This window comes from Austrofundulus limnaeus, unplaced genomic scaffold, assembly GCF_001266775.1.
Source record: "Austrofundulus limnaeus strain Quisiro unplaced genomic scaffold, Austrofundulus_limnaeus-1.0 Scaffold592, whole genome shotgun sequence".
Lineage (NCBI taxonomy): Eukaryota > Metazoa > Chordata > Actinopteri > Cyprinodontiformes > Rivulidae > Austrofundulus > Austrofundulus limnaeus.
Genome location: NW_013952994.1, coordinates 236,632 through 263,939, shown reverse-complemented (window position 1 = coordinate 263,939; position 27,308 = coordinate 236,632). Strand labels below are relative to the sequence as shown.

Below are 27,308 nucleotides of genomic sequence, written 5' to 3'. Positions count from 1 at the left end.
ATATTTATGTTTGTGGTTGTAATGTGACAAAATATGGAAAAGTTCAAGGGGTATGAAAACTTTTGCAAACCACTGTACATCTGATTAACATTTGGAACCAACCCCATTTGAGATGGTTAAACGAGTAGCAAAGACAAAAATGCTATAACTTGCTCAGTTTTTTACAGGTGTCGAGCTAATGTTTGTTGAGGTAGTATCTGAGAGTCATCGTCAACACTTCAAGTGCTAACAGATCACTCAAGATCACACATTTTGAGTTTATGGATGTTTACAAGGTTTGACCAAAACAGCTACAACTTTGTACCTTCTCATTTTAAGATGATCTTAAATTAAAATAGACTTTAAAAGCGATAGGCGTTCTAGATAGGCTGTTAGATGTTTGACTATACCCTTTTKTCTTTTCTTTTGCCATATATGCATATCTTTTATAAACTGTGAATTAAGCATAGGGTTTCTAAGTGAAGTAGTGGAATAAGAAGCACTGATTGGCTGCCATGTGGATGGTTTGTGTAAATAGCCTAAGCTGTAGATTAGGGATCAAAGTTGAGTTGCCTTGTGTATTGTTGGTTCATTGTTTCCGTTTGGTATGCAGGCTTAAAGGTGGCCTCAGAAGCCACTGTTTTGCAACCAGACGTTTTTTTTTAACCGACTCATCTTTCATTTTCTCCTGCTTCACAAATGACATTTTTTCTTTTTTGCTTAGGTTATCAATTTGTAATTATGCTGACTCAACTTGTTAACATGAAAATTATCAAGTATTTACAAACCCAACTGAGTGCCAGTAATTATGTGAATTTTTCACTCTGAATAATGGCTTACTCTACAATTCCAGACATGGATTATTTTTTTTCTAATTGATTTCTGCATGTGTCACAATCGCTTTGTTTCTGTAATCTGTTGGCACACTTGATTAAGCTGAGGCTTTTTTAAAGTGTATTGACTGGTCACCGGTGGCATACATGAGGTGGTCTGTACTGGTTAATGGTTGGGGGTTCACAGTGATTGGTTACTTGTTCTGGAATCATAATTAATTGTGATATTATGTTTTGTTTTTAGATAATTGGCTTCAGGCAGTAGAAAGTGGGAAATTTGTTATAGAGGATTTTTTTTTTTTTAAATATTGAATGTTATCTGTTGCAGTTGGGGGATGGCGGTCAACGTTTATTCTACCTCAATAACCCAGGAGACTATGAGCAGGCATGACATTACTGCCTGGGTTAACGACATTCTCTGCCTAAACTACACAAAAGTGGAGCAGCTCTCATCAGGTGAGAACCTATTAAAATGTCATTTCTCTTTTTCGAATGTCTTTCTGCTGCTGCTTACATCTCTTAGCTATTAATACGAGAAACATGTTTTGGAAAGGACATCTTTGTTTGGATGGATGCAAATAATTTTCAGTTTAAGCAAAGTTAAAGCATCCTGTGGAAACTGGCTCACCTCTCTCTAGCAAAGTGTTGTCTATAAATAAACTAGTAGCTTGCTGCGTTCTCCGGCTGTGGCCAAGTAATCCAATTTCAGACACTTGCTGCTTCCTTAAACACACACACAGCTCCCATTTTCTTAAGGTGCAAAGCTAATTGTTTCATTATGAGCTCCCTAGATAGGCTTACATAATAAGTTCTGTCTTACGTAGAGTGTTCTCTGAAACATCACCTTAAATTGGCTGCATAGAAAGTGTCCTTGGAAGTGTTTTTTAAAGGAAACTATATTGACCCGTTGCACCAATGTCATGAAAACGGTTGCGTCATAATGAATCAATTTCACCATGTTACCTAGGAGTAAAACTTCTGCAAAGAAATTAGCTGCTAAAAATATGTGGATGATCCTGGCCAACAAATATTAGCAGTTTTTCAAAATACCAACCTGCACAGGCTCTGTAAACTGTCTGAAGATGAGAATGTTCAGCTTGCAGTGTTCTAAGAAAACATCATGAACTATTCATCAAAGCCTTTTACAGCTGATGAGTTGAAGTGTTATAAAGAGGTTAGAGGCAAACAAATGAATCAGATGGTGTTGCATGTGGATCAGAGAGACGTAGTGCGTGTGATTTCACATGTGGTAAAGACAAACATAAATCTAAATGTTATACTACCTGTTATCACTCTCTAAACAGTAAAGTAATGATTGGTATATTGCTAGAGGTGGGCGATATGATCAAAATTTTATATCATGGTATTTTCAACATTTTCACCGGTTTCACGGTATTTGACGGTATTTTTCTTTTYATCACAGCTCAGCTGATAATAAAATGTACAAACCCTGCTTATTGACTTTTTTTCTTTTACTGCACCTCTGTCTGTGTCGCTGTTTCCCTCCTCTGTGTCTGTTCTTCTCTGACTGGTGGTTGGAGACAGTAGTCACGCATTTTGGTCCAGTCGTGAAGGAGGAGGGTTAAGAAAAGATTATGATCAGGTTTATTGTTTTATGTTATTTATTAAAGCTTATCAGCACGACTCACMTTGCACACCADTCAATTCYAACTCCACTACGAACTACTTCCTGCGGGCTTTTCACAATAGAACCACGTTAAGTCTCCATCAGCATAACGTCTCCATATTAACTAACCGCGTTAAATCTAACTGTCCATGTCACTGAAGAGGTGTTTACTACATTCAGCGACGGCAAAAACTGGATGTTTTTTTAAACGTCAGTCAATATAAGCAGCGGAATCGCCACCCCGCGGCTGCAACTAGCTGCTCCAAACATTAGCATGCTAACGCACATAGCGGTGCAGCAAGGAAAAATGTCCCCCGGGAAACAACAGTTCACTGGCGGCTGCGACGAAACGTTCCGCTATTTAAACCGGAATGTCCGGTATTCAAAAAATTCATATCATAACAAAAAATAAAAACCGGTATTCGGTACAAAACGGTATACCGCCCAGCACTATGTATTGCACAAATTCAATTACTTCTAATAGACTAAATATAACCATACCTGAGTCAAAATGTGCAGAACAAACTTAACCTGGCCAGTCACAGACACCTACTGTACGTTTCTCTGATAAAATTTAAATGACTTCTCCTTGATTCAGGATGAAATATTGTAGTCTGTGATAGGTCAACTCTTCCTTGTGGTCTGACCGACTGTGGCAGCCACATACATGACAGTAATTAACCTTTTTTTTTGTTATTTCAACAAAATCCAACTGATACAGCTAGATGGTYAGGATCAGAATATAACTGGACTGAGTTGCATACAGTACACACATTTGCTTTGTATTCTCTTTAAACTTTTTTTTATTTCTGTAGGAGCTGCTTATTGCCAGTTCATGGATCTGCTCTTCCCTGGCTGCATCAGTCTTAAAAAGGTCAAATTTCAAGCTAAATTGGAGCATGAATATATCCACAATTTTAAACTGCTGCAGGCATCCTTCAAAAGAATGAATGTGGACAAGGTGGGTTTCTAAAATGATGCTTGAATCTGAACAGATACTTGCTTGTTGGGACTTGTGGTTTACCCATTCCTTTTTTTTTTCTTCCCACTTTTTGTTCAGATTATTCCTGTGGAGAAACTGGTTAAGGGCAGATTTCAGGACAATCTCGATTTCATCCAGTGGTTTAAGAAATTCTTCGATGCAAATTATGATGGTAAAGAGTACGACCCGGTTGCAGCTAGGCAGGGCCAGGATGCCATTCCCCCACCTGATCCCGGTGAGCAAATCTTCAACCTGCCAAAGAAGTCTCACCATGCTGCCAGCTCCCCTACTGCAGGTAAGCTTTAACTGCAGCATAACAAAGCATCACAGGGTCCTGTGGTTTAAAAAAAAAACATCTAAATTTTGTCATTCTTTTATGTGCTGCAGGAGCATCAAGATCGAGCGCYACTACCCCGAAGTCTTCAACACCAACATCTAGACCTTCATCAGCCAAAAGGATACCTGTGGTTGCWACAACTCCCGCCAAGGGAGAGAAAGAACTGGAAGCACAAGTCACACATCTTACTGAGCAAGTATGAACAATGAGCCAAACGAAGCAGCTCTCCTACAATCCCTGCTGGCTCAGAGACATATGGGTCAAACTTGTTAGTTTAACATCTTTGGGTTGAATAGGAAAGTTTAAAGAATTTGATTTTTACTCTCAAATAACCTGAAAGGTCAGGTCCAGCAACATTGCAGCGCAGAAAGTAGACTCTCCACCCAGCATGGACTAAAAATAAATTATGATGGACCTCCTCTGAAGTTTAGTATGTAATAAACCCCAAAGGTTTACAGATATTTTTTTTTTTCTTTTTAAGGCCCAGCCCATAGCTGATATGATGTAGCTGAGATTCAACAAGTTTGAGCAATGTCAGCTTTTCATGCATGATGCATTCAAGAACAAAGATGGTTCCAGCTTGAGTCAGCTTTTACAATGAGACAGAAAACGTGTTGGCCAACTGTCAAACTTTAATCCTGATTTCATCCTTTGTGAGGGAGCAGTAGACAAATAAGGGAGCTGTTTCGCAACATGTTCTATTGATTTTAAAAATTTCCTTTGCTGTTTACGTATTTGGTTATTTAGCAACTAGTTTGTCGAGTTTCTTARAGTTCTTGCCCAGCTTTTCTTTTTGACTACAAGCATTTGTGTGTTTTGATGCTGAAGGATTTCCCTTTTCTTTTTCCTTTCTTTTTTTTTATTCCCCCTCCAGGTGAACACACTAAAGTTGGCACTGGAAGGAGTTGAGAAGGAGCGGGATTACTACTTCAGCAAGCTGCGAGAAGTGGAGCTGCTGTGCCAGGAGCAGGGGGAAGAAAATGCTCTGTTTGTCAACCAGCTAATGGAGACGCTTTACGCCGAGCAGGTCAGCTTGTGATTTTAAAACTGAAGTTATTCTGTTGTTGAAGGGAATAATAATTTAGCATTCGTGTGCGTGTCTTGAACTGTACTCTCTTTTTAGGATCGAGCGGAGCTGGCTGAGGGTGATGGACAGGAAGCGAACGAAGAAGCCCTCGAGGGGGCTTCACATGATCAGCAGGAGGAACAGGATGAATACTGACTGCCATCACCACTCACTAGTTTTACCCCTTTTTAAGATGTGAGAACCGTCAAGGATTTTATTTTATTTTTCCCCTCCTCATGGTTTTTGTTCTCTCTGAGACTGAGCACATGAAGCAACTCCTGGATAGAAGTACCACCGCAGGGTTTTTATTTTGTTTTGTATCTCCTTGCTCACCGTTTGATGTTTTTGTGACTTTTGGTGAACTGCTGTGGCAGGTTGGTGTTCATGACCTCTACTAGCAGACAAGCTCAGACCATCACAGAAGTTCCCAAGGACTATGTGTGAGTGTGTGTGTGTGAGTGTGTGTGTGAAAAATCAGTTCATATTCTACAGTGGATGTGATAAAATGCTGAAGTTTAGACGGGTAACTGTTACCTGTCAGTGCAAGTGTTAAACTATAAGCTTTTGTCCTTTTTTATTTGGTTATATTTCATATCAATAATTACAAGAATGCAATAAGCAATGCCCTGGAAGGGCTCCTAGTAGCTCTTATTTAACCTTCTCCCGTTCGTTGAACTGATATTGACTCTGTATTGGACAATCTGTCCATAGATATTCACCATATTTATTATTATAATTATTTTTAAGCCTTAGAAATAGTGCAAAAATCTGCATTGCGTCCTACATGAAGGAGGACAATACAGTCATTAAATAGTGAATAAAAATGTAGTAAAATGCCAGCTTGGAACAGTTTGACAGCTGTCCTCACAAATCCAAGATTTCAGATAATCAAGATAGTTTTTGACGCTGTCCAACTAGGCTTGACTAGTTTAATAATGAACAAATGATTTCAACTTAAGCTGGAACTGTTCAGAATTCTGACATTCTGACAATTTTCCTTTTTTTTTAAACCACGTCTTAGAGTGACAAATCAGTTCACTGAGCAGTTTGTCTCACTATATTCCAGTAAGTACATCGTATACCCATTCTTAATATTACATTTACTAATACTGAGATGGACAGCTCACCACAATGCTTTAGTTATATATTATTGTGTAAATGAAAAAKGAATGTAAACATGTAATGTCAATAATTATTGAATGGTAAATGTTTTCTTTTTTTCCCCCCGTGTCCCACTCATTATGCATTCCGCAGAAAATGTGTTGCATGTTAGCATTTTATTTGTGAATAACTTGACCTGCTTTTTACATATTTAATAAAAAACAGACATGTTACGTGAGCTTTTGTATGTTTTAGTATGAAGTGGACTACTTCAAACTGATGGTGATCACTCGTACATGGAAGAACTGTTGGATTATCTTCTGTTTTTATTGTTAAATATTGTACATCTTTGATAGTTATTTATTTTTTTACATGCATTTACATGCAAACAGTTCTATAAAGGTAGGTGGCTGGTGTTACATAAAGTATTTTTGGTGCTTTGAGTGGGGGAGCATCAAAACCACACTGTAAAATATATATTTCACCTAAGAAAACATTCAGTGTGGTCAGAAATTTACACTTATTTTAGTCTTTTCTACCTATAAGTGTCCATGAAGACCGCGTCGTCAAAAATGTTGGTGACAACAAAGTTGTCTTTATTTTTTTTAACCGAACTGCTTTGTTCCCCAATTCTGTTAAGCTGTGAAAAAGACATTTAAAGAAAAAAAAAACTGAATTAATCAAAAGCAAGCGTGTTGCTTGTGCAACAGTCTCACGCCCGCCCGCCGCCTACGAGCCACGCCGGTAGTTAATTCGAACACACCCCTTCTCTACTATTGAGCAAGCAAAGTTCTTTTCTCCGGTTAGCTTCGTCTGCAACGCAAACCCAACACGAAGGAGCAAACATCGGCAAAATGGGTTTAACAGTTGAATTTTTCCCATTTTCATTGCGTGAGCGGGAAAATACACAGAAACCGTAAGCTGCTGGAGTTCAATATAGATTTTTTTTTGTCTCCACCATGTCTTCACGAAAGGTAAGACGTTTGTTAGCTTGCTAAGAAAGACACGCTAATTTTGCTAGTTTGCTTTAGCAACCCTCGTCATCCGGTGTTTTGCCTCAGACTTTCCCTCAGTTCGCTGAGTCAGTACAGTAGACTACCGGTCAATTACAAAATATTGTTTTAACTTTTGTTCAAACAGAAGAAGCAGCTAGTGTCGTGTTGTGATAACTTCCTAAACACGTCTTCTCGGTCATCCTCAGCGTAAACGGTACTCAAAGAAGGACATAAAGCACGTTTTCTTCCCGGATGACGACAACAACAAGAGTCTCCAGCAGGATGTGGGAAGAGAAGCTTCACTACTTTYATCCAGCAAGAGTTGGACGAAGTGTGGAGACAGCTTTTTGGGCACTCCGGTGTTAAAGGTTCAACTTGTCCTGATGCTGCAGTGATGAATATGCCTGTCACAGTCCACCTGTTTGCAACGTTATTCTGTATGGAGCACAGAAACTGACACATCTAAAATGAAAAGCAGAAATATATAAATGGCCCAATAAATGCATAACACGCACCGATTATTTTAAAAAAGGAGAACTTTCATTCCCCCATGTTTTATAATTCAATTGACCTTCATATTTACTTTCCAGCGTAGTCCCAACACATACAAACATACATACATACATACATTCATAAATATAACTTGTAGATGCATTTGTATCGCTTTTATTTATTTTTTCCATGTGCAGATTGTGCATGCCTGCACTTCAGGAAAAATGCACGTTTTTTGAGAGGAAGTCTGTTTGCAGCTTCTCTGAGACAGACCGTTCTTCTGCTCCTTCCATGGTTGCTAAACTGAGGCAGCGTAGGCACGCGCAATTGATCCATTTATATATTTCTGCCTTTATAATTAATTGTGTCCGTTTTGGGTCTCCATAACCAAGATGATCGGACCGTTTGATAGTTTTAATGTTTTCGACTTTTGCTGCAGAACCTCCGGTCATCAAGAAGAAAGCTGTCCTCTGTAAGAAGGTTTGCTCAGTCGCCTGCTTTAGGTAATTCAGAGCATAAGCTTTTTTTGTATTCAGTTATTACTGTTGTCATTAATTCTTAAAGTACTCTCTGGGCTGGCAAATTGTATAATCGAAGCACTTGYATCTTCTGTTACATAAGTTTTTTTTTTCTCAGTGCAGAGCAGTTCTCACAGTAATGAGAACCCTGAGCAGATTGCGTGGAGTTCCAGTGACACCGAACAGTCTGACGAGAATCAGGAGAAGAAAAACACTAAAGCTGTTTCACAGCAACAGCGGCGGCCTCAGCGATCAGGGAAAGCCACAGCTCCTATTCAGTCTTACATCAGAGCTCTGAGCGTGCTCACTGCTAATAAAGGTGACAAAAGAAAGTCTGTTCTGACTCACTTGAGTCAAGGCAACCTGTTATGTTATTGCTTTTCTGAGTTGCTTTTCTTTTTCGTTAGACCTTGTAGAAATTAAAACAAGCTAATTCAACATTAACTTGCACCTCAGTTTAACTTGTAACCAGTTATGTTTTTGTTTTGATACATTCAAGTGAATTTTCATCTTCCTCGCTTTCTGTCTGTTTTTAGATGACCTGCCTGTCATAGACACAGACAGTGATCTGGGTGGATCCGAGGAAGATGCTGAAAAGTACAGTGGGCAACAAATCTCAGACTGTGACTCCAACTCCGCTGATGAAAGACCAAAAGACCTACATGTTGAATCTGCAAATGTGAGTGAATAATATTGGAACTAAAAGTTTTCATTAAAACCCACTACAGTGTAAACTGTGTACTGTATGTTTAATGGTTGAAATAATTAACAGCCCAGTTTGCAGCAGGGGATGTAGGGCTGTATAATTATTGGATATATTGAACATAAAGTGCCTGTGATTTTAAGCTTTTGAGCTAAATACAAATGTATTATTTGAAGGAGAACTTTACATATTGTCAAAAATATATATTTAAATTCACAACGCTGTGATAAACTGAGCTGTACGGTCACAGATGGTTATTTTGTGCTCTTGTGACAAYGAAGTGAGACATGTAAACAGAATGTTGTTATGCTACAATGGCTAACAACACAGACCGTTCTTATCTTATCCACAGGAAATTGGTGCCGACGCACATCTGTTGTTGCAGTATTGCTGCATCCAATACACTGTTTCACCATATTAACAATAATTGTACAACTTGGCCGCTCACTTGTTGTTGTTTTCAGATTTTCCGCTCATTTCAAAAGATCAGGGGGAAGCACTTTGATGTCAAAAATATTCTAGTTATGTGACAAAATGGGTRAATTGTGTGAATTATACACAATTTCTTAAATATAAAGATGYTTTCTTCCAATTTTTGTCATTATAGAAAATGCACGTTGCAGAAAACCCCCGCAATCATGGTTGCAATTTCTTAAAAGGCCACTAGATGGGGATATAACCTTTCTTTAATTCTGTTCCCGTAATTCATTCATTCCTTCATGGCATCCACAACATGTTGACTGATATAAACCTACTGAGACAAGTGTGTTTTTTTTTTATCTGACAGTTGTAAGTTTGCAACTAAATCTGCTGAGCTTTGTTTGCAGTTAGAGGGCTTGTATGTCTGTAAAAACGTTTTTATTATATTTTGTCCATTTTGAGTCTTTGCCTAGTGATCGCTCTGTGAATTTGATTTCTCTAGTTGTGCTTGTATGCGACACCACTAGGTGGAGAGCCTCTCTGCGATGCTTTGTTGTTCTGAGGACCGACAGTCGCTGCATGGAGCACTTTCTAGAATCAGGTTATCTGTCAGAGGCTGAGGGAGCAATAAAACTCTGGCTTAAGGGCAAGGCGTCTGCTGATGCCTGTCTATGCAAACTAGATGTTATTGTTGCGCTCAACTTTCAAGAGTTTTTAAAGCTTTTCTTTTTAATTTTTTTTTCTCAACACTTGAAACTCAGAAATGCAAAAAATTACTGTAGTTTCCAGTGGTGCTAATAGTATTTAGATCAGTTAAAACATTAAGGATCTGTTCTTCTTTAAAACATATTTGACTCATAATGAGCAACATTTGTTAACCACTTCCCCTCAGATATGGGGATATGTTCCTGTATTGTTTTTCTCTTAAATAATTTTTTTCTTATTTTTCATAAAACATTGCTTATTGATGTTTTCATTGTTTTATTTCAATAGATAGCTTCATAAATAGTAGATAATAACACAAATCACCCATTTTATTGATAATTGATCATAATTCTCTTTTTGTTTTATTGTTAGTGTCACTGATGGGGTGGCTTCATGTAGGCACCAAAGATTTGGAGCGTTTTTTTTTCCTTCTCGGAAGTCATGCAGCAGTAATGTTTGTTAAAGGCAGGGTTGGATTGGAGAGAATGTAGGAGTGGTGAAGTTGTTRTGAACAGATTTGAGCAAACATATATTTTGAGTCTAGTTTTTTTATGGAATTCGTGTGTATAATTTTATCAGCCAGGTTTTGGCAGATTACAGAAGTTAACTACTGTAGATGATGTTTTATATGCTTTTTAATGGCCTGTGATTTCCGATTAAACTACTTGAGGCTATTTGTAAAACAATCAATGAGTACAAGTAACCAGTAGCTGTGTAAAATAATAATTCAGTTTAAAGGCTGCGTGTTAAGAGGAAGCCTGCTGACAGATTACAATCACYCCCACAAACTTTAGCTACTTCCTTTTGTCACAATTTTAATTTGCAGTTATCAGCTCTCCGAGGTCAAAGACGACTCAGAATCACCAAACAGGAGGTTTGTGGTCAGAAGACAAGGTTTTTAAAGTCACYGTTTCTTCAAAATAGAAAACTTATAAATACAAGTTTATGCTTTAGGTGTTTTTTTTTTGTGGTTCATTAGTGCCAGATGGAAATAAAATGTATTTTTGTTGCAAATTGGTTGACTTATTATTACAGATCTTTATTATTATTGGAAAAGGGGACATGGACAGTGATGTTTTTACCCCTGTGTGTGGGTGTTTGTGTGTTTGTCCTGATCTAAAACTATGATCTGCTGGGGAGATTTTGATAAAACCTTCAGAAAATAATCATTGGATATATTCAAGCCAATTGAAGTTGGCTGCCACAACCAACTAACCGTAGAAAACACATTAAAAGGCTATGACTCAATCAGTTTTACAGATAGTGAGATAAAAATTGGYGTGGCAGTAGCTGAGACTCACTCAAAGTGCTTCTAACCGCATGAGCTCTTTGCTATAATTTTCACATTAAACTGTTGAATTCAACCTAGTTTGCTTGCAAAATATCCCCTGAATTTAATAATTTTTTTTTAGAAAGTATTCATTATTTGTGCATCTTTGACTAATTATCCTTTGAATTCAGTTTATTTAGATAAACTAAGTGATGTAATCCAAGACAAAAAAAGGCTTCAACTCAGTTTGATGAAATCACACATAACATTGTTTTCAAGGTTTGACCAAATTAGTTACAACTCCCATCTTTTCTCAGCATGGACTGACCCTTATTTAAAACTCTGCCATGAAAGGAGGCAAGTGATGTGCATTCCTTTGAGGAATGCTCTGCTTTTCTCATTTTTTGTGTTCGTTAATCTTGCTTGGGTAAATGTTGATCTTATTAGCAGCTGCAGAACGCAACAGCCTTTGCATGTTTTATATGTCCGGCTCAGTGAGTGCGTTTATACCATGGAACTTATAAATCAAACTGGATCAAGACAAAGTTTATTACTCCTGATAAATGTGTGGCTGACTCAGTCGGTGTTCGTCTGCCAGATTTCTGTGATATTATCCTGGCTGCTTAAAGTGGACAGGCGGGGAAGCCATAAAGGCAACTTTGCATGTAAAATATTTCTCTCTTCCTTTTTTTTTTTTTTAGGGGAAGTTTACTTCCTAGATGAAGCACGTTGCTTGATCCGGCTCACCAAACATCTGCTCCTTAATGGGTTAAAATCCTCCAACTGCATCAAGGCAAAAGCGGGACTATAAAGACAGTTTTACTACTGTTTGTTGGGGAAAAGTTGTGAGTGGCTGGGACTGTGTGGAGCTGCAGACTTACAATGCTTTCTGAGCTGGGTGAAAACATTGTTGAGCTGAGGCCAGGAACATAGTGTTCCTTTTTCTCTGTAGCTGGTTAGAGTGTGACGTCTGCTGGCACTCTGCCTAGCAGGGTCAAGTTGATTCAAATAAGAGAACAGATTGGGCTGACAGCGCCTGGTATGCTGGTCTTGTCTGCACATGACAGGAACTCAGGTTTCTAGTGGATTTTTCCATGTGAACAGATTCCCTCAGGTGAACCAAGTAGTGATGCAGCAAAACAACAACAACAGTAAAAAAGTTTTTGTTACATTTTTTAAAGGAGTAATTAGTCTGACAGTATTTCATTGTACCTTATCCACCCACTTTTTCTGCGCGCTTATTGATCTGACTTAATTACTGTTCACTCAATGGTCGCTGAGTCATGTGTTTTCAACTTTTTATTCAAATGATCCAGTGAAGACAGTTTGCACAATTTGTACTTCCGCACAGGACGACGAGCTTGTGATCACAGGTTACGTCTCTGATGGGGAGGATGTTGGCGACACGTTGACCTCAAGCAAACTGGACTCCGAAATCTTCCCTCTCCAAAGTGGCGAGGGCAGCAAAAAGTCAGTCAGCAACTGGCTAAAATCGGCACAGGCGCTGCTGCAGACGCCCCAAAAACCGACTGACCGGCAGTCCAAGACCCCGGAGGACTCCGCCAAAAAGAAAAGGAAGTTTAAAAGGTTCGAATTGCGTTCGTGAAGTTTAATTTGCCAAGCGGCGACCAGAATTGATCTTCATCAACACTCTGGAGTTGATATTTAAGCCTAACTTCAATTGCTTTAATTACTGCTGGCACCAGTTTCTGATGGAACTGATATTTACAGGGTTCCCATGGGTCATTGAAATCCTTGAAAGTTTGTGAATTTGAAAAAATATATATTTCAAGGCACTGGAAATTTTGTGAAAGCAGCCAAAAATTACACTTGTCCTTGAAAGTCCTTGAATGTTTTTTGGGGATTGAAATTCTCTATTTACATGACTGATTTTCATCAACTTTTCAAAAAGAAATTATAAAATTAAATAAAAAAACTAAATTTGTTGCAGTGGATAACTCAGATTACGGTAAACTGACGTCATTGATTCTGACTAAACAACTTCTATGTTCAGTTTTTCATTGAATTTACATGATGTAAACCTGTTTATTGGTAACATTCTGCAATAGGTAATTGCCATTATACATGGTTCTTTAATTAGAGGATATTGGTACTGGAAAGTCCTTGAAAGGTCCTTAAATTTGATGTTGACCAAGGTGTGGGAACCCTGTATTTAAATATTAACTGTAGAACATTTGCTTGCATATCTTGTTAGTTTTAATCAGGTGTGTTTCTTAAAATGGTAAAATATGTTCGAGTTCATTGCTTCATAGGAGCAGAGCAAAGTCTACAAAGAAACACAAGACATCTTGGTTTCTGCCAGGTGACAGTCGAACTTTGATTGCAATGTTTCCACTGCAGAACCGATGATGAAAGGGACACCTGGTGTCATTATGTGGGTGCTAAATGTCGTTTAAGCCCAACAATCTGACAGATGGCTATCTGCTGAGTTCGAAAGCTTGTTGTCTGCATCAGAAAATCTTTATTTTATGTAGTGTTTTCAACAGTTCTGCACAAGCATTGGTTAAATCATATGTTCTGTTTGAGTTTATCACATTACATCATCTCCCCGTGTGTGTTTGTGTGTGTGTATGTGTGCTTGTGTGTGCATTTGTTCCACAGTGGAGGTCTGGCAGAGAGGCTGAATCGGCTTCAGTGCAGACAGAGGTCAGCTATCAGTTTCTGGAGGCACGAGTTCGTCTCTGACCCCACAGCAGCAACGAACACAACAGGTGAACCGTGACACACCGACCCGCTGCGCATGCTAGATTACATCAGGAGTTGTTTTTTTTAACGTAAACAACTCCAAACCACTGTTTAAGTTCAACTCTGAGATTTGATTTGTGAGTGGGATGAAGTTTTTTTTTTTCCTTCTTTGTTTCCTCCCCTTTTTTCAAACACGTGATTACATGGAGGGGCCACTGTGAGGAAGTGATGGCTGCAGTGTGATCACTGTGGCTCTGAACTGTGAACTCTATATAGGTGACAGGAAACTGCTTGCCTAGTTCTTTTTTTTTTTCCTTTTCCGTGGTCTAGTAAACCCTCTTGTGCTCTCTAGTTAGCTCTTCATTATAGGACATAAGATAACTTAAAGGTGACAGTTGGGTGCGAAAAAGGAAAAAACAACACTCCCCCTAAAATCACCTTGATGGTTTGATTGTTGCAATATGAAGAGTTAAAAGGTGACGAATGTGCAGGTGTATGCTAACTTGACCTCCTTTCAGTCTTCTCAACATTTGGTTTGGTCTGTTTGCATTGAGCAAAGGCTGAAATCACACACCAGCTTCAGCATTAAAAATATAAAAACGAATGGGTTTAGTAAAACCGGAGTTCATATTTGTCTAACACACACCCGGAACATGATTAACACACACAACAATGTTACCTGACTAGATCAGCGCTGTTGTGAAAAAACATGTTTATTATTATTGTAGCATTATTATGTGATGTAAGCATCCTCACGAGCACATGTTGCACACTTTGCATTGCTTTTTTTTGCATTGTGCTTTGCTTGCAGTTTATTATRAAAGCTCAAGAATGACTCAAGTGTTTCTTAGGATATTGCAAAATTGGACTTAAACGTTCCTAGCATAAAGAAAGTACTTAACATTCATGTTTAGATAAAATAGTTAAAAAATAATAATTTTCGGATGCACTGACACTAACTTCTCATGCTTTAATKTTTAAAACAGTGATTTTTCACGTGCAGTGGAGTCAATCATGTATCTCAATTCATGCCTGCAGGGCTTTGTCAGAATATACTCCTCTTGATTATCTCTGCGGAGTCCTACAGTTCAAGCTAAAAGCACAGTCAGCCTTGTGGTAAAATTCCAAATATTTGCACTGTCACCTCATGGGATTTACCGTTTCATTTCCAACTCAGTCAGTAAAAAAAAGCCTTACAGTGAGGCAGTGTAAATTGTTCTGCTTCTAAACTCAAATGACTCTCATAATGCATAACGAGGCCCACAGAGAGCAATAGTGTGTGAGAGGTACACTCTGTACGCAGGCACACAAGTGCGCACCACTCAACACACACTCAACATCTGTGTTATTGTTGCTCTGCTCTCCAGTGGACAGGCCCGGTGTGCTGGTGCTGGAGGTCCTGGATGTCCACGAGGAGTGCAGCATGCAGCTGGCACGTTGCCAGCACCGCCATCCCCCCGGAGACGTCAACCAGCACGATAAATCTGTCCCGGAGGAAAGAACGAGTGTTTTGGTGTTGTTCAACAAAGAGACGGCTGCTAAGCTGAGTCCTGCACCTAGAGATATYATCCACGTTTTCCCACCATGGTGAGAAGGCACGTTCAATGCCACGGTTTCCTGTTTCCTGTCAACCTTAAAAATGTACATACAGGATTCAGCAAAGACATATTTAGTCTGCTGCAGAGAAGTATTTCCCTATAGCTAAATAATGTGAATGCTATTCAAGTATTCACACTATTGGGAACATTTGTTTTCTCCATACGTTTTTCAGCACGTACAGTGGTTTGCAAAAGTATTCATACCCCTTGAACTTTTCCATATTTTGTCACATTACAACCACAAACATAAATATATTTCACTGGAATTTAATGTGAAAGACCAACACAAAGTGGTATACAATTGTGAAGTGGAAGCAAAATTTTACATGAATCAAAACATTTTTTACAAATAAAAAACTGAAAAGTGCGATGTGCAAAATTATTCAGCCCCCCTGAGTCAATACTTTGTGGAGCCACCTTTTGCTGCAATTACAGCTGCAAGTCTTTTAGGGTATGTCTCCACCAGCTTTGCACATCTAGTGACTGCAATTCTTGCCCATTCCTCCTTGCAAAACAGCTCAAGCTCAGTCAGATTGGATGGAGAGCGTTTGTGAACAGCAGTTTTGAGATCTTGCCACAAATTCTCAATTGGGTTTAGGTCTGGACTTTGACTGGGCCATTCTAACACATGAATATTCTTTTTTTTAAACCACTCCATTGTAGCTTTGGCTTTATGTTTAGGGTCGTTGTCCTGCTGGAAGGTGAACCTCCGCCCCAGTCTCAAATCTTTTGCTGACTCCAACAGGTTTTCTTCCAAGATTGCCCTGTATTTGGCTCCATCCATCTTCCCATCAACTTTGACCAACTTCCCGGTCCCTGCTGAAGAGAAGCACCCCCAGAGCATGATGCTGCCACCACCATATTTGACAGTGGGGATGGTGTTTTCAGAGTGATGTGCAGTGTTCTTTCTCCGCCACACGTAGCGTTTTGCATTGTGGCCAAAAAGTTCAATTTTGGTCTCGTCTGACCAAAGCACCTTCTTCCACATGTTTGCTGTGTCCTCAACATGGCTTCTGGCAAACTGCAAACGGGACTTCTTATGGTTTTCTTTTAACAATGGCTTTCTCCTTGCCACTCTTCCATAAAGACCACATTTGTGTAGTGCACGACTAATTGTTGTCCTGTGGACAGTTTCCCCCACCTGAGCTGTGGCTCTCTGCATTTCATCCAGAGTCACCATGGGCCTCTTGGCTGCCTCTCTGATCAGTGATCTCCTTGTTCGGCCTGTAAGTTTAGGTGGACGGCCTTGTCTTGGCAGGTTTACTGTGGTGCCATACTCTTTCCATTTCCGGATGATGGATTGAACAGTGCTCCGTGAGATGTTCAAAGCTTGGGAAATCTTTTTATAACCTAAGCCTGCTTTAAACTTCTCCAAAACCATATTCCTAACCTGTCTGGTGTGTTCTTTGGACTTCATGATGCTGTTTGCTCCCCAATATTCTCTTAACCAACATCTGAGGCCGTCACGGAGCAGCTGTATTTGTACTGAGATTAGATTACACACAGGTGGACCCTTTTGAGTCATTAGCAGTCATCAGGCAACTTCTGAATGCAATTGGTTGCACTCAGGGAAAAGGGGGCTGAATACTTTTGCACGTCGCACTTTTCAGTTTTTTATTTGTAAAAAATGTTTTGATTCATGTAAAATTTTGCTTCCACTTCACAATTGTATACCACTTTGTGTTGGTCTTTCACATTAAATTCCAGTGAAATATATTTATGTTTGTGGTTGTAATGTGACAAAATATGGAAAAGTTCAAGGGGTATGAATACTTTTGCAAACCACTGTATGTCATTCTGCGATTTTTGTGCTATTTCAACAATTAATATATGAAAGCATTCAGCGCCTTCAGGACATTCCAGCTATGACTTCTAGTATTTCAGAAATTAATACTTTTTGAGATGTTCATCTTTTTCAGCCATGTTTTTCCTCATTGAAAATGAATGAAGGTCTTTTCAACATCCTTAAAATCCTTTTAAAATAGTGAAATYTTTACTGCTCTTTTGTTCTGGTTCTGCTTTTTTATTTCTTTGTGCTAATTTTAGCTTCCTTCAGCTTCTGTTTACTGATTTTAGCTTTTATCTGCCTTTTTTTTTAGTTATTTCGACAATTTCTGCTATTCTGCAAATTTCAACTTTTTGTGCTGCTTTCTGCTAATTTCAGCAGTTTTATGTTTTTAGCTGCTTTTTTAGCTAATTTGAACTTTTTTTCAGCTAAATTCACCTATTTATGCTAATTTCAGCTTTGTACTGCTTAATCTAGAAAATGCTCTTTTTGTTTGTGGTAATTTAAACTATTTCAGTTACTTTTTAATCTAAGACTTTGGCTTGTTTCAGCTTTTTTTTAGGTATTCAGCAAAAATCTTTCAGAATTAAGCATTCAAACTGCATTTTCACACAAAATTCTCTTACAACTTCTTTTTCTCCATTTTTAGAGTGATTTTTTGTGCTTTGCAGTTGACCTTATCACAGATACTAATGCCCATTTCATTGTGGTCTAGATATATTAATGCCTTCTTCCGCTTCATTGAAATGCACTTAGTCTATATTTCAGCCGGCAACATTACATGTTGAGGACATTTTGCAGTCACAGTTTAAAATACCAGTACAGCAAATTTATAAATCTGTTTGTATATAAAAGTCAATAAAAGCAGGATTAAAATACCAAAAAGACTAGATCTGAACACCAAACTTGAATATCAAAAATGGCTATGAATGTATTTGGGCACGTGGCGACCGATTGTGCACATGTGCATTCCTAACTATAAAAAGGTCAAACAGCTGTGATCAGTCACTGGTTCTCTGGGTTCGTTTCCACTTAACCATATAGAAAAGTTTCTGTTGCTTTTTTCTCAATGCAAACATCCTGTGGGGTCATTGTTGGAAAGTGTTAAGTGTTAGAAAACAAATTTAGAAGACATTTACATCACTGCTAACACACGTATGATGCAGTACTTACTATCAATGAAATTTCATATTGCTTCATATGGGGAAAAATAAAGAGCTGTAAACCACAAACACTGCGGTGAAGCTGCAAGCATTAAGATTAACCTTCGGGGGTGGGGGGGGGACTGGTGACAAGACAAGGAGCTGGTGTATTTTGGCATTGGTTTGCTACTAAACAAGATCAAAATCATGTCTAAATCTAAAAATCAGCTGAAATTGAAAAGTCCCCATTGCAATTTACTAAATCCCAATATGACTTTGTTTTTCAACTAATGGTAAAAAAAAATCCTGAAGTATTCAGTGAACAGTAATCTGGAACACAATAATGTAGAGTGGACTTATATTTGAGAACACAGGAGCTCCAATAACGCCATAAATAACAAAGACTTTATAAAAAATTCTGATGGGACTTTGAAATGACACGTGGATAAATCCATTCAGTCGTATTTTGAGTTTGACTTGGAACACGTTTGCTTCTAAAATGGAAGTAGAAATGGGGAGGGGGACAGGTTTTGTGAGTTAAGCTGGTAAATGAAACCTTTTCCTGGATTTCTCTGGTTTTGGTTTTTCTTTCTAAATGATTTCTTGGCCGAGGATCAGAAACTGCACAAAAAAAAACCTCACTTGAAGCCAGTTCCACAGTGAAAGACTAATAAAAACTGTGAATACTGCACAGTTTATGTTAAAGCTCTTTTCAGCATTTGATTCTGCATTATTAGTGTAATAACTTGCTAGTCTAAGCTCAGTAAGCACTGACAGACCAAATGTAAAAAAAAAAAAATCTCCCGTGGAGGGGTGGGGGGAACTGAGGAGGTTTTTTTGGGTCTGTTTTGGAGTTGGAGCAAGGCAGCGCTCAACTCCAGCTGTTGGGAGTTTAGGTCGAGCACGCTCTGGAATATCCAGGCTTGCGGATACGCAGGGGCCTCCTATGTGCTCTGACGTCACAAACAGCTCCAGGGAATTCTTCACATTCCTCTTCCTGGCAGTAGTTAGATCATTTCCAGAAAACCGTGGAAAAAAAACAGTAGGATTATTTTCTGGAGCATTTGGGAGTAGAGAGAGGCAGGAGCCAAAAAGCTGAGATTGRAAACACATGGTGGTCCCTGGCTTTAGCACCTCTCTGTGGCGGAWATTTTTCTTTGTAAAGAGCAGAGTCCTCTAAATACACATGTATTTGCTTTCATGTTTATGTAAACATGCAATATGAAATACTCTTGAATTACTTAGTAGTTTGTGAAGCATTTGTTTCTATAAAAAATACATTCACATTTTAGCTCCATTAAGTTAATATCTTTAGTTATTTATTTAGTTAGATAATAAAATCTATAGTTAGTCAAAATAAAGCCTGAGACAGTAAAGATGTATTCAACATGCAAAGTTGCATTTCTGGCCCCAAGTGGAAAAAAACYAGATTTGAAGACCAGTATGCCTTGTAAAATTCCTTTAATCAGTTTTCTGTGTCACGGTGGAGGAGGGGAGGTGGTGACCTCCCACAYGATTCCTGCAAGCAGTTTGGCTCCTCCCACCTCCCACGCCTCGCAAATGGGCCGAGCCCTGAGCGGAAATACCTGCAGGGATTATTCACTCACAAAGTGTGACGCCAGCAGCCGCTGCCACTCCTTAAACCAGCTACCTGTCTGATGATGACAGCTGCCCACTCACCTGTTGACAATAAGGTCATGCTTCCTGCTCAGGGATGGTGCTGGGTTTTTTTTTTTTAGTTTTTTATAATGAACAGCACGTTCTGCTCTGACAGGAGTGGATCAATGTCCTTATCTCTGCACAGAAGTTGATCTGAGGAACATCGCTTTCCGGCTTAATCATAGCACAAGTTATTGTTTTGGGTCTTGATGGGTGACAGACACTGATCTAAACTTGGGCGGAATCGAGACTAATGTGTTGAATTACTCATCGCACAACAAATAGAGCAGAATTAATTTCAAAACTTTGCTTGTGTAGAAGTCATAAGAACAAATCATGAGTATTTTTTTATAATGTAAACAACAAAAATCACTTGTTGGAAAGTTGCCCTAGTTTCTTGTACTTGTTGGGTGTCTGTGAGCGTAACGGTGGATGAATCCTCCAGGTGTTTGCGCCAGCATGGTTCAGATTCAGTTTGTACTCAGTGTAGTAAACACATAATATTGTTGGTGTTAATAGTTTGGCTTCAAGGCACACAGTGCAAGAGCAAAAAAAAAAAAAAAACTGTGCCAAACACTTAGTGTTGTTTGATGATGTACTGTGGATATATTTTTTTAAATCGTAAGAACAAGTTGCTGATTTAGCTCTTCTATGACACAGCACTTTCTTTAAATTGTAACATATGGTTCTTTTATACAAGGGAATGTCTGCTCTAAACTTAAAATCTGTTAAAAAAAAAAAACCAACAAAAACGTCATGTACCCTAAAAGGCCATTCCTGTGTGCGTGCGTGTGTTAGAAGAAAAAAAGAAGAAATTCCCACGTTGTGTTGATTCATTTTTCCCACTAATCTGCGTGTCTAACTCCTCAGCCCCTCCGATCAGTGCCTGTTTGAAACACGCTGTGACATGTTGCTGCAGTTTCAGTCGCAGAGTGCGCGCTTGGCTCTGAGTCAGTGCTAAGCCATCAACACACCATTATCCATGTTACATGTGGGAGAAATTAAGTTGTAACTCAAACCTGGCACACAAACGGTGAGCTGTAAATTGATCTGGCAGTTATTCAGCTTCTTGTATTCTCATGGTAACACACTCAGGTGTGTGTGGCGTTCACTTTGATGGGCTGGAATTAGTGTAGGGTCAGCAGCCCCCACTTTTTTTGCACACATTTACTGTAAAAGTCTAAAATCAGTGCGGCCTGTTTTTGCGATTGATTTTTAATTTTTTTTAACAAAATTTTTGCTGTCAAGTATTTTTTTACAGATTTTATTACATTTTGAAAGTTTTTCACCACTCGACACAGTTCTGCAGGATGTTGTGTGGAAAATAAATTTTACTTCAATAAAAACATATTTGAGCTTATGCAGGGTGGCCTAAAGTGAACAGACCTGTGGAGGTGTCTAAAWTTCACATTCAAACTCTAGAGCTCTCAGCCCCAGCATTTATGCTTTAACCTTTTCCAGTTAGCTCTGAGGGGCTTTTGTTTATGTATTTATTGTTATAATCACAGCAGGAGCTTCTTATTATTGCTCATTGTCTTTTAGAGCTCCTCATTCGTGGTTATTTCATTTCTTCAACTCAGTTTTGTTCAAGAACTTGAAAAATTGAAGCTCCGAGTTAAAAACTGGTCAACTTCATCTTTTTACAGGCAAAGTCTCTCCGTGGAAGGCTTCGGCCATTCTGTGATCCTGAACACACACTTCAGCCAGAAAGCCTATGCCGCTTCCAAACCAGGCAGCAGTTCCTTACAAAGAGCCTGGGTCTCCGCCGAAAGGCACGCGCCGTATTACTTGGGTCAAACATTCGGACTTGTGGACGAMTGTGGGACCAAATGTGAAAGCAGTGACAAGCAGGTGCGTATGTGTCACTGCTTAAAAYGTATTCATTTATTTATTTGCATTGAAATACCAGCATGTTTTCACCTCCAGGAAATAGCACGTATGCACAAGTTGTCTGTCGTCTTCCTTTGAGGAATTAACATGATCGGATTAAATCAGATATCAGATTATACGTATCCAGAGCTGTAAATTGTTTATCATTTTTGGACATTAAAGAAGCCTATTTATACAGCTAAAACTCCTCCCTTTTAGTCACAGAGAGACAAAAGTGTAATCATTCGGAAAAATCAGTAGATAAGCACGTAATGACTGCACCAGCATGCTGCATGCTCAGTTTCATGTGCAGAACAAAAAAAAAGCACTTAAGGAAGCTCGTGTATATTGTTTAGGAGTTTGTATTTATCATATCAAATCTGCTGTTTTGCTGCTTATAGGGTTTTTCTCACAGGGTTAGGGTTCATGGTCAACTGAGCCCAAAGAACAGAAGGTTTTAGAGGTAAATATCTTGACTGATGAAGTTGCTTTGTTACTAGTTCTTGAGCAAATACAAGAAAATGACCAGTATTTACTGACAGCTGTTGAGAGATAGCTTTAAAAAATGTTGTCAGTAATGCTTCCTCCTGTTCTCTGGAAGCGCGTTTCAAATAATTAGCTGCAGTTTTTACGATCTTGTTACGAATCTTTTGTTATTTCCTCAGTTCAGGTGCTAATCTAATAAATGGCTGAGAATGAAAGGAAAAAAAATCCCTAATTTCTCTTTCATCTTGAAATATTTACCGTTCTCCAACCAGCGTTTCAAATCCCAAAGTTCAGTTTTCTGTTTTTGCTAATACATGATTTTGAGTGTCTAAAATATAAAAAAAAATTCAACCTTTAGGTTTGGAATAAAAGATCCAAAACTCATCAAAAACCATCTGCTTGTAAAAATAATGGACCAATCATCTAATTTCTGAGCAGCAGAACATCTTGTTGGGCATTTTTTATTTATTTTTGTCTTTTTTTTCTTATTCTGACAGGTTGCAGCCCCTGATGCTCTGCGCAGCGTTGGGGGTTCTGGAGTTACGATGAAACACTGCGTCTCTCTCCTGGAAGCTATCGAAGGACTTGGCCAGGCCGGTTTTGTGGAGCAAGATGTGGACGTGGTTATCCAGAGAGTTTACTCTGTCCCCCTGGCGGACTCGCCTCCTGTGTCCATTCTCAAATCCAGAGTCTCCCTCCGGTCCTCCACGGCTCCTCCTCCTGCAGAGAAAGGCAAAACCAGGTACTGCTGGACAGGCCTCCAGTTGTGGCTTTCGGTTTGTTACTTGATGCCAGAAGAAATGTTGAAAAATAAATCATGTTTCGTCTGTTGTTTATGATTTGCAACAATATGAATTATTTTTTTTTGTTAGCCTTTCAGTTTCAAGGCCCATATGTTTCTCCTTCGTGACATGATGTGTCTCAGTGGTCGTTCTATTGTTCGCGGAGCAGCAGGCCCCACAGAGTGCTCACGCTGTCTCCAGCCATATGGCATTGTTTGACAAAGGACACAAACATTTTTAATTAAATCCAGTCTTTTTGTTAGTGATCCCAGCCAGTTCTCAGGAAAGACAGCATGATCTTTTTAAAATCATGTGCACCCCCAAGCCAGCACTGAAGTGGTCCCCACTCAAACTTTACAAGGTACAGTACATTAGTTGATTTATTTAATGTTTTTAAGCTTTTTTTTCTTCTTCTTCTTCTGGAATGTACAAGTTAAATTGGCGCTTTTTAACAAAATATATGCAATTATGTGAAACAAAGTACGGCAGAAAGTGATTAAATGCCTAATTTCGTTTTGTTTAACTTTCACAGATGGGAAAACTTCAGCTTTTTATTTATCATGCATTTACTCAGCATGTTCCTCTAAATTTGTTTTATGTAGATCATAAACAAAACAGAGTAATTATTTTGGGAGGAAAAACTGAGTTTTAGAATCATGCAGTGTTTTTTTTTAAGAAAAAAAAAACACTTTTCTTTTGTGAGACACATTTTGTAGTAAGTAACCTTTTCTTTTTTCTACCAGACACTGACCCACATTGCAATAGTTTCCTATTTCAACCTTACCTGATGACCTAAATAGGAGCACTGACATTTGAGCAAATCAGTAACATTTAGAGCTGTAATAACGAAACAACAGGTTGAAGATACTAAAACATTCCATCAGGCTGTGGATAACTAACGGGGCAAATGATGAATCTATTTGTCATAATCAGAGTTAATGATGACCTGACCTGTCCAGGGTGTGCCCCACCTCTCACTTACTGACCGCCCGAGACTTTAAAGAAACAAGCAACTAAAGAAAAAAGATGCTTTGATCATCAGATAAGAAGAAATGTATTTTTTGCACGATTGATATGAACAGATAAATGCAGCTTGAAACGTCAAAAATACCAGTGCTATTAAAAAGGCATAAATAAGCACAGTGTGTTACATAAGGGGCTTGGAGGTTTATGTGAGTGGTCTTGTAGTTAATGAGTCAGTGAATGTGCAGTTTAAAGCAACTCACATCAAGTTTGACCTTTAGTTGCCTGGCCCTCCCCTGGCTTGTTGTTTTTGTTCTTTGCTGAGTAATAAAAGTATTGGTTTCTCTAAAAGTGGAGGGGCCCCGRGGGGCACTCTGCGGTGAGGGGAGTAGGTCTCTGGTCAGCTGACGAGCGAAGTGACTAAACAAGCAGCGGTTGTAATATGACTCTCTTGCCATGCTGCTTCTGTGACTGGTAAACAAACACCACCCTCTGACCGGAAACACTCCTGCCCCTCCCTCTGTTCCTCCGTAACTCGGCTGGATTCAACAGGCTGCGTTTGCAGAGGAAGAATTAAGGTGGGGCTGAGCTTTGGAGGTGATGTGTGTCTGTAGGTTCACAATATCTGGATAATCATCTCTGATTATTGAGAGGAACTTGGCTTATTTAAAATCAATATATTGTACTTTTTAAAAATCTTTTATGACCCCTTTTTTATCTCAAAGTATCAAAAATAAAGACTAAGTACCTGTTTTAGTCTTGTCTTAAGTTCAAATAGCTGCTCARAAATCACATTTTGTTGTTCATAGTACTTTCCCAGGAAGTGTGCCTGCTCTGCAGGGTAGTTTTCACTGCAGCCCACTTGACCCYGTTCTGTATAAAGACCGGGACACTTTGTACACTCTCCTGTTGAATCCCAAGCTGCTCTGACTCACTGTCCTGGTCAGCATGCTTAYTTGATCCTTTTGTTTTCTGGCCTCAGCGTTAACACACAAGGGAGACCAGTGCTTTAGAAGATGGTAAATTCCCGTAAATTTTGGAAAAGAAYAAACAAAAAGATTAACTGTTTGCAGGAGTGTGGGGAGGCCAGTTGTTGTGTTTTATTTTTTATTTTTTTCTTCTTCTCCCCTTCAGTTGAGAAGGAACACAATGTGCTGCAGGGATCCTGTTACAGCCATGTTTATCACGCTGCCTTAACGGATTGGTGGACAAAACATAGGAAGGAATCCCGCCTGTTTGCCCCCCTCCAATGAGCTGCCTCTGCCGTATTCTTAATGTGTGGGGCGCTTACTTAGTGTGTTGCCAAGTAATGCTGATGTGCACTGGCTTACATGCGCTCACAGTGTGACTGTGTGTGCGTGCGCGCCTCACAGAGTGTTTGTGTGGTTTGCTCAGACCCAAAGTGTTGTACTTCCTGGAAGAGAACCTGGGTTGCTGAGAATTCCGCGATTGCTCACAATAACACATTCTTAAAAACGGCCAGTGATTGAGAGCAGCCAGTCGTGTGTGTGTGTGTGTGTGTGTGTGTGTGTGTGTGTGTGTGTGTGTGTGTGTGTGTGTGTGTGTGTAGGGTCAGCGTTTGAGGAAGAGGAGCTGCAAAAGTCTGTGAAAGGGAGTCTTAGTGGGAGGATGGTTGTTTATGTCAAGCTGGTACACGACGAGTCTCGTCAACCCCTTTTCTTTTCTGTCTGTCAGGTGTCCTATCAGATGTCAGGCTGCAGTTTCGAGTTTTAACACGCTGCACTAGAAGGAAAAGTTTATATATATTCCTGACAAAGACAGAGCCCCAATAGCTAAATTTACTTTTTGGGAAACGTTAAAAAAATGTTTGATTGGTTAAGCCAATAAAATACATACTTACCACATTATTTCACTTTGTCTCCATTTTGGAGTGTTGCCCACTTTAATGTGTTCTGGATTAGAACTGTACATGTTTCGGACTGTCACTAGGGAAAGTTGAATTAATTCCTTATGCAGAACTTATCCATCTCCTTCAGAGATGTGCAAATATGTTAAGCTCTGTTATCATGAAGGCCTTCACAGGTGTTAATTTTGTGATATTTTTGTTAGTAACGAAATGAATTGGCCTTTCAAAATTGGCAAACGCTGCCCAGAAGTAACGTTATTAATATTGTTTGTGAACTATCAGCAGAAAGTGTGAGAAGACTAAGAGATTTTCCTAAAACACCCACCTGAACCATTATAGAACCACCTCCATGTTTGATGATTGGGGTCAGATTGTTCAGAAAGTTTTTTGGGTGTCCGCCATGCAAAATATGTCTGAACAAGGAARTAAAAACATTTTTTAACTTTGGTTGAACTGCAGCTGGTTGTATCCAGAGCTCTGGATAAGCTGTGCTGATTGATACTCAGTTGGCAAGACGTTGTTTTATTTCTGACATCACCTTTTTTTAAACTTTCATTGATTTGTTGACAACGTATTTGTTGATGTTTTGCATTTTCTGTCACTGAATTTCACTAGTTGACCTGAGTTATGCCTCTCAAAGCCAGTTTTCTTTGTTTTTTGGTAAACTTGCATGACGTTTAGACAGTTACTTGGAGGTTTTAACAGCTTTCAGGGGCCCAAGCTATTCATAGTGCAACTATTTATTTTCTTTAGAAGACAAAAATGTTACATTTTGACACCTACTGATGAACAGATAGGTTTTAAAAACTTAACCACTTCGTAATGTCGGTTACGGGATGTTTTTTTGGGCCTTTTTAAGACTTATGTACAATTATATCCCAACATAACTTTTTTAAATAGGTGTGAAAACATTACAACTTTTTTTTGGGTTCTACATTTATAATTAGTGATTGTAAATTCGCAGATCTCTTGAAATTAGTCTTTAGATGAGGTTTGATAGATGAACAGTATTTTGAATTTATTTGTTTTTATGAGCATAGACTGAAAATGAAATGCCCACCTTCGGTCTGTTGATTTAAAAATCTCTGACAAAGATTGAGAAGTGATTATGGCTCCTGATCTGAATCTTGACAGCCACATTAAACTTATCATAAAGGCAGCATATTATTATCTAAAAAATATTGCCAGATTTTGACGACTGATGTCACAACAGAATTCAGGTAAATTAGTTCATGTCTTTGTTTTCAGCACTTGATTGCAATGCTATTTTCACAGTACTATAAAAAAATACAGCTTCACCTTCTTCAAAAGGTTGCTGCTAGAGTCCTTACAAAAACGAAAAAGAGATTATAATATTAGTCCAGTTCTGAAGTCATTACATTGGCTACCTATTGTTGAAATAATAAACTACCTATATATATA

General features: G+C 38.9%; 2 protein-coding genes across 2 annotated transcripts in view; both read left to right on the top strand.

Annotated features, from left to right (window-relative positions):
- mapre2 (microtubule-associated protein, RP/EB family, member 2) overlaps positions 1-6,163 on the top strand; it is an 8,802-nt gene extending 2,639 nt beyond the window's left edge. Inside the window, exons 2-7 of the mRNA XM_014026820.1 lie at positions 1,141-1,268; positions 3,255-3,400; positions 3,500-3,716; positions 3,809-3,954; positions 4,633-4,785; positions 4,882-6,163. Coding sequence (XP_013882274.1) covers positions 1,141-1,268; positions 3,255-3,400; positions 3,500-3,716; positions 3,809-3,954; positions 4,633-4,785; positions 4,882-4,980 — 889 coding nt within the window. The 3' untranslated portion in view covers positions 4,981-6,163. The remainder of the gene's footprint in view (positions 1-1,140; positions 1,269-3,254; positions 3,401-3,499; positions 3,717-3,808; positions 3,955-4,632; positions 4,786-4,881) is intronic.
- Positions 6,164-6,725: 562 nt separating this feature from the next.
- LOC106531057 (DNA repair-scaffolding protein) lies at positions 6,726-23,016 on the top strand (the record flags this gene model as incomplete). Its single annotated transcript, XM_014026819.1, is given in 10 exon segments — positions 6,726-6,899; positions 7,127-7,288; positions 7,852-7,915; positions 8,049-8,249; positions 8,467-8,609; positions 12,380-12,615; positions 13,651-13,760; positions 15,102-15,321; positions 21,566-21,770; positions 22,772-23,016. Coding segments are annotated over 10 exon segments (1,601 nt in total), but the record flags the coding sequence as incomplete, so codon positions are not given.
- Between the last annotated feature and the right edge of the window lie 4,292 nt (positions 23,017-27,308).